The following is a 7,696-nucleotide window of genomic DNA, read 5'->3' as shown; positions in this document are numbered from 1 at the left end:
CAAGATTCTCAGCGTCTGACCAAATGTCTCCTTTTTAGGAATATAATCTTGAGTAACAGACAAATGCTTTTGCAGAACATTATGCAGAACAATGAAAATGACTTTTGACCTTTAGGATATAAAATATCATTGCCTCATGATTTTATACTGTTAGACATTTGTGTGAAATTTAAGCAATATAAATTGTGTTTGGGCCAAAAACATATTTTTTGAAGTCACAGTGACACTAAATTCAAACAGAAAAACCAAAAACATTGCTGGCCCAGAGGCATAGCCTAATGAAAAATATTACTTTTTTAAATCACAATTCATAATCATAAAACAATTATTATATTATGTAAAATAAAAAAAAACAAACAAGCAACAACATCAACTAACTAAACAACGAAATGTCCTCAAGAAAGTGCCAAAAATTTAAATAATTTTTTCCTATTTTATTCTTTGACACTGTGTAAACAAAACTGTTCCATTTACATTGTTCTGGGTGCCATTCTCATTCTGGGATTTTGCTTTGGAATTTTTTAATTTTTACTATTTTCCACCTGATGATGTCATGCTTACCATATTTGCCATATGGAAAAAACATATTTCCACTAGGTGCACTGTCACAATCAACGTTGCCACTAGTCATTGACATATTCTTGGCTGTGATCATTTTGTTTTTTCTTTGCATGTATTTTATTGATTTATTTATCTAGAAACCTGGCATTTAAAAAGGGTTAAAATTCTGAAAAATAATGTATATTTGATATTTCTGATTAGGACTGATGTTGGTTAAAGAAATAAACTCAATGAAAATAAAAAACAATTTTAATGTATTATTTTTTTCAAAGCTTGATTTTGTGAAGCTCATTTTTTGTGCAGACTGATATAAGCTTATGTAATATCAAAGTAGGCCCTAAGGGTTAAACATCTGAGTGACAAGCAAACTAACTCATGTATGAACTATGTAAACAAAAAAAAGTGACCACAAAAACTTTAAAAGTGTATTTTCCAGATTTTATTGTTTTTGTACACAAAAAACAGAGGATCTTGCTTCCATCAGGTGGAGATCTCGAAAACCTGTAAAAGACAATAAAACCTGAATTAATCCCTCTGATCCAAGTTATTAAAACAAATCTTCATAACCACAACAAAAGTTTAATGTGTCATGCCAGAACTGTTGCTGTGTAAACGGCCCTTTGAGGCTCTGAAAAGATGCCACAAGAGCGTGACAACGTGAACTGAAAAGATGGAAATAAGCTGATTCTGGTCAAAAGAACAGCTTGGGGCATCCCCATTAAACATATTAGCAATTTTAAGCACATTAAGGAAAAGAAATTTTCAAAAAATGCTGCGAAACTATTTTAACCTTCAGTTTAGGTCGAGTTTCGCTTTATTTGTAGTTTATTTGGTACTGAAAGCAGAGCCACCTTGCTATGGTTTACAGCTCTGATTCAAACGTCACTGATGTGTCCTCAGTAATTTTCAGGTGCGTGCGCTGTTTCTTCCCTTCTCAGACAAATGCCTCGATGTCTTCAACCAAAAAGGACTCTCAGCTCTGAGGAACCGGAGCAGATCCACAGAACGTGAATCTGCACCAGTGACCCCCAGAACTGGAGAGTCCTGTTCCGACTCGTCATCGTATCTTCACTGAAGGGAGGGACCAAAAAAAAAAAAAAGACTATAATCTGCTTTTATTTTTTGCCATCTTGCTGTTATTGCAAGAATATCCTCAAATTCCGCTGGCGATGGGATCGTCGGTTTCTTACCCTCTTATGCGGTGGGTACAGGTGTTCCCTGGGGCATGACGGGCACCTCTGGCTTGGCACCCTTCTGCTCAGACATGGGTGTGGTGGGCAGGCTCTCCTCCTTAGGCTCCACAATGCTGACGTGGTCTGGCAGGGGCTTCTTGGGGCCAATCTTACCGCTGGGGTCCCAGGGCAGCATGATCTTGACCTTGATGCCCAGCACACCTGAAGATGATCGACAAGCACATCAATTCACAGGTATTAGCCCCAAAAAAGCCAACAAAAAAGCTATAAAGTACAGAGCTAAAATACAAAATAAAGATAAAAAGTATTATTTAAGTTACTTCCAGTACCAATCATCAGGTTCAGTGTCTCAGGTGTCAGAAAGTGTTCCAGTGACACTTTGAAACTTGGGAGGGGTTTTCAGGGCTCCCACACAGTCACAAAATTTCAAAACCTTTCCATGAATTCACAAGGACCAAAAAAGAAATTCTTTTTCTCTTGCCCCACTTTCCCAGCATTTTTGAAAAATAAACGATAAAAACTCTATTCAAACATTTTCAATCAATCCATTTCAGAATCCCACATGAAGTGTGGGACAGTCAGACATTTTCAAATTGTTTAACAATTGTTTTCTTTAGTCATTGTCAGTCATTTTGCCGATTTCAAAAGAAAAATGTACCTTTCAAAAAACTTGAGGTAAAAAAGAAGGGCAAAATTTCAGTTTTTCGATCAAAAAAATTGACAAAAAACATGCCCGTGGGTATGAAAAGCTTGTTTCCTTTTAAAAATCAGTGATCCATACCCTTTAAGCCCAAAGTGCTTGAAAATGTATTTGACATGTTTAGTGGGCATACATGAGGAGAGAGACGAACCGCTCAGAGAAAATGAATAAACACACACGATGAACAAAAACATAACCAGAACGCTGTCACGCGTCAACACATATTAAAGCTATGTTACGTCGTCAGCTACAGAAAATTAATACACCGTTATGTTACATTAATGTAGTTTATTATGGACAACATATAATGTAATTTTTACTAGTTCCATGACTTTTTCATGATTGTGAAATTCCATGACTTTTCCAGTTTTTCAGGACGGTGGGAGCCCTGGTTTTCTGCAAACATCAAAATAAAAACGTGTTCCAGAAACGCTGAGCTGGTCGAGCTGTACTCACCCTGCCTTAGCAGGACGTGACGGACTGCTGTGTCGACGTAGTAGTTGACGGGGTCTCCACTGTGGATCATCAGGCCGTCCACAAACTTCATGGACTTGGCCCTCTGACCCCTCAGCTTGCCGGACACCACGACCTCGCAGCCCTTAGCGCCGCTCTCCATGATGAACCTCAGGACACCGTAGCATGCCCTGAAAGAGTCAAGGGGTGAGAACAGTTTTAACACACAACATTTAATCGAGACTTACTGCTGAGCAGATGCACAAAGGCTCAACAAAGAGCCGACACCATTGTGAGCATTTATACTCATGCAGTGGTGTGTCTGCGTCGCTCTGAAGCTACACCTCCAAAACTTATTATCTAAAAAAAAGATAATAAATAAAAATCAGTTGAGCAGCAGGCTTTCACACACATTTATTTATTTGTGATAAGCTGCCACAACTAATTCATTTGCTGCCACAAATACATTAAATATATACGCCATGCTATAATTCATTGCACAGCAGAGCGTAATGTTGTCACAAACGGAGCAGCAGTGAAAGTGAAACTCGGCTGGTCATTGTGCTGGGTCTTAAAAGTTTGCCTTCACTCACTCTGCACTCTTCTTTCCTCTTATCCATTGATCTGATCAGCTCTGACTGGAACTGATCAATAAGTGGCACAAACTGCTGCTGAGGAATAACAATAAGTCATGAAGAGTTTCGCTTTTGCGATGTTCACAGACGGGCAAAAGCTAGAATTTAGATGTGGCACTGAATGATAAAAACTTGCACACAAAAAAAACCCAAAACAAAAACACCAACACCGTCCCACATAGATTCTGATTCTGTGGGAAAACACTGTCCAGCAACATTTACAAACAAACTGCACTGTTACAAAATTTCACTCCATTTTAACTCTTGCTTGGGTCCAGACCTCTGAATCTGGTTCAAAGGTTATCTGCATGGACTTTTGATGACATTAGAGTCGGGTGGATAAGTGTGTACGTGTGCCGTTTCAACCCTTCTCAGACAAATGCCTCGATGTCTTCAACCAAAAAGGACTCTCAGCTCTGAGGAACCGGAGCAGATCCACAGAACGTGAATCTGCACCAGTGACCCCCAGAACCAGACTGAGTCCTGTTCCGACTCGTCATCATATCTTCACTGAAGGGACAGAAACTGGGACACTGAACAAACACTTCACCCTGAGAGCAAACACAAGGCTCCGTACGACAGATGACAGCTTCTGTTATGAACTTTACTTGACATGGTCTAATCTCCTCTGTCATACTTGCTGCCTCCACTGTGCATGTCTGGTGTTTTTTTGTTTATAATAAAAGAAAAAACATGTCTTTATTGTCTGCTTGCTGATGAAACACTGATTTTCTACTATTGGGGACAAAAAAAAACATGTTTTCATCACTTTTCAGTATTATATACTAAATTATTCAACTCTAATCTTAAAACATCCAGTTCACAAATGTCACAGCAAAAATGTTACAAGATTCATCCAAGGCAGCAGATCATAAACTCTTCAACCTCCTTCACATCGCTTCAACTATCAAAAACCATTTACTGGGATTCTGAGCTTCTGCATATATTAACAGCGAAGAAGGGGGCGGTGAGCAGACGAACTTAAACCTCCTGGGTGTTGGGTTCAATGACCTTTCTATGCACTGTTCTATGCAAACAGCAGCACAGCATACAAACTCCAACAAATCTCAAATTTAAGATGTACATACACTCACATACACTGAAATGACATTTGTCCTCTGCAAAACCCCCAAAACAAAACAAAAAAAACACCACCAATATCCAAATCCCTTAAGTCAAAACTGAACACCTAACCAATTAACGAATATCCGAATATTTGGGTCCAACCCTACAATCAGAAACTTGTGGGAGAAAACACAAGCAGCCAGAGCCAACCAATCACAGTATTTACTGTTGCCAAAGTCCCTGCATGTAGGAGCATGGAAACTACCTTTAAAATAACATTTCTGATTTGATGCAAAGAAAGTTGGACCCCTGCAGTTAAGATATACTAACAATTTCCTGTCTTTAAAGTTCAAAATACTGCATTTCATTTTTTAGATAAAGAGCAGCTGCAAAAATAACATGCAGAGTAACATGCTGAATGCTTCTGACAGTAAATCCTACTAGTTAGTGTGCAGCACTGCTTACCTACGCACAGCCAGGCCTCCCAGCAGCTTGTAGCGCAGAGACTCGGCCTGAGCGATGGCGCACAGACCACGGGTGGCGACCTTCTCAGCATACAACTACGAAAGAGGGGAGACGGTTCCAAGGTCAAACTTCCTGCATGCTGTCAATGCAAAACTGCCAAAATTTCTCTGACTGGTAAGTCAGAGTACCGGTGTGTTTTCATTAAATTAAATGCTAGTTAGAGCTGGGTGATGTGGAAAAAAGTCTTCAATCTTAATATAATAACTTACCTACCTTCTCCTAAGTGAGATATAAAGATATCATAAGGTTCATTTCGGTTGAATTTTTTTCTTCTGTCAGACATTGAACATGACAAATATACTGTAAAACAGGCATCGCCTACTGACGGACCCATTCAACTGAAAGTCAAAGAGGTCCAGGTGCTTAAATTTCCACCCACTTCTGAACCTCATACCTAAAATCAATTATCACAATTAATTGAACATTTTACTTCGATTACAATTACTGAACAATTACTTTTCTTTTTTTTTTGGGTGGTTTGTTTTTTGCCCTCATAGTCCACTGACAGTTTCATTTGACCACGGTGTGTTGGAGTGTAATACACATATTACATACAATCATTTTACTCAGGCAAAATTAAATACATTTTCAGTAGACCTACTTCTCCTTCAGCTGCAAACAGCCTGCCGACATTCCCAGTTAGAGAAAGGGTGAAATTAAGGTAAACGCTTGTAGCCCCAGGCCCCCAAAACATTACATCTGCCCCTGGTAATAATACCGAGAGCTCAGCGCGAGCGGCTGGATGAGACATGGAGCGATGCATCCTGGTCTTTCTAAATAATTCATCCAAAGTCTGATTCAACCTGAAACTAACACAAAGTTGTGTGTAGATGTCTAAAGAAGTCACTTTCCACCTGCTCTGAGGAGAAGCTGCGCTCCGTTTGTCTCTCACTGCGCTGCTGTCGGACCATCAGCCGTTTGATCCGCAACAGTCGGTTGTCAAACACTCAGCTGTATTCTGGAGTCTAAGTCGCTCGCTGCATTTGGTTCGCTGCCGCGCAAATTCTTATTATCATTGCTGTTCCTGTTGTCTGTCAAAACACGGCTGGAATGCGTTCTATTGACATTCTATCAACTACGTCTCACATCTCAATCGTTATTTCGGGACTCATATCGTCATCGTTTTATTGCCCAGGCCTACTTCTAGTACTACGACGGTTGGAGATGCAGATTTCACTCCAGGTGCCTCCACCCTTCTCAGACAAATGCCTCTGTGTCTTCATTTGAAAAAGACTCTCTGATCCCAGGAACTGGAGCAGAACCACAGAACATGGACCTGAACCAGTAACCCAAAGGACCAGGCTGAGTCCTGTTCTGTCTCGTCATCGTATCATCACCGAAGGGAGGACGACCAAGATTGTGAAGCCTTTCCATCTGTTAGCTTTATTCTAAAAATAAAACTGCATGGGTCTTAAAATGTGACCACAGTAATAAAAAAAAAAAAGGTTTGATCGCCTAGCTCGTTGTTCACCTCAGGTACGTTATAGTCTATAATAGTGATTTGATCACGAGAACGCTATGGCAGAATGTTTATTTTAATAACCCAAATGGAGCCGATACAAGCACCGTTAAAATTCTGGATTGATAGGCAGTATCGGTAAAAGTAGTACCATTAAAATCTTAATGACACCCACCGTGTTTTAAAATACGCTGTTATACAACATTTTCCTTCTGCATTAAGAATGACTGATCGAGCTGCATTAACATGTTTGCTTCTCTTACCTCCACGCTGCCCTCAGGGAAGCCAAACCTCTTCTGGACCACAGCGGTCAGCTCTCTGATCCGACGGCCCTTCTCTCCCAGAACATTCTGGGTCCTAAAGACAATTTAAAACACTTGTGTTAAACAAGGCAAAACGTCAGCCGTCATCATCGTCAGTTTTTTTTGCGTGACAATGCTGAATATTATGACGTAACCATGATCTTGAAATTTTAACATCTTGACAGGTTTGCTCTCATCAACTCTGCAGTAAGTTTTAAAATACACCGTCTGAACAAAATTGGTACATTCATACTGTTAACCTGATGATGTCATTTTCTACCATTTTTGGCATATGGAGAGTATGCTTGCTATTTCCACTAGGTGCATTGTCAAATCATTGACATATCCCAGACTGTGATTAAAAAAAATCGCCTTTGCATGTAATATATTGGAAATAATTCACCTTTTAGTGTTGTTTTCCCCATCTAAAAACAGTGGCATCATGACAAAAACCTGGCATTTAAAGGGTTAAAATTCAGAAAATTAATGAATATTTGATATTTATGATGAGACCTGATGTTAAAAAATTTAACTCAATGAAAGTTTTAAAAAATATTAATGTATAATATCTTTCAAAGCTTGACTGTGAAAAGTGCATTTTGTGTGCAGAGCGATATGAGCGTGAAATATTAAAGCGGGTCCAAATGGTTACGCCCCTGTACTAGAGCAAAAAACACAAACAAACGCAAAAAAACCCCCAACAAAAAACAAAAACACAAAACCAAAGGAAATTTAGGGGTATAGATACTGACTATTTTTGTAATTAAACAAAAGGAGTTCAACTAAATCCTGTGAAAGCACAA

General features: G+C 39.3%; 1 protein-coding gene and 3 non-coding genes across 4 annotated transcripts; all 4 read right to left on the bottom strand.

Annotated features, from left to right (window-relative positions):
* Window positions 1-1,490: 1,490 nt before the first annotated feature.
* LOC121965664 lies at window positions 1,491-1,638 on the bottom strand. Its single transcript, XR_006107507.1, has one exon. It is a non-coding gene; the product is annotated as a small nucleolar RNA SNORD15 (small nucleolar RNA).
* Window positions 1,639-1,737: 99 nt separating this feature from the next.
* Window positions 1,738-6,950, bottom strand: rps3 (ribosomal protein S3; the record flags this gene model as incomplete). The annotated part of the gene is made up of 4 exons (XM_042515798.1): window positions 1,738-1,955; window positions 2,911-3,098; window positions 5,073-5,167; window positions 6,855-6,950. Coding segments are annotated over 4 exons (579 nt in total), but the record flags the coding sequence as incomplete, so codon positions are not given.
* LOC121965665 lies at window positions 3,909-4,058 on the bottom strand. Its single transcript, XR_006107508.1, has one exon. It is a non-coding gene; the product is annotated as a small nucleolar RNA SNORD15 (small nucleolar RNA).
* On the bottom strand, window positions 6,325-6,474 carry LOC121965666. Its single transcript, XR_006107509.1, has one exon. It is a non-coding gene; the product is annotated as a small nucleolar RNA SNORD15 (small nucleolar RNA).
* Window positions 6,951-7,696: the final 746 nt, after the last annotated feature.

Source organism: Plectropomus leopardus, unplaced genomic scaffold (assembly GCF_008729295.1).
Source record: "Plectropomus leopardus isolate mb unplaced genomic scaffold, YSFRI_Pleo_2.0 unplaced_scaffold21132, whole genome shotgun sequence".
Lineage (NCBI taxonomy): Eukaryota > Metazoa > Chordata > Actinopteri > Perciformes > Serranidae > Plectropomus > Plectropomus leopardus.
Note: the sequence above shows the minus strand (reverse complement) of the source record. Positions and strands in the feature narration are given on the sequence as shown.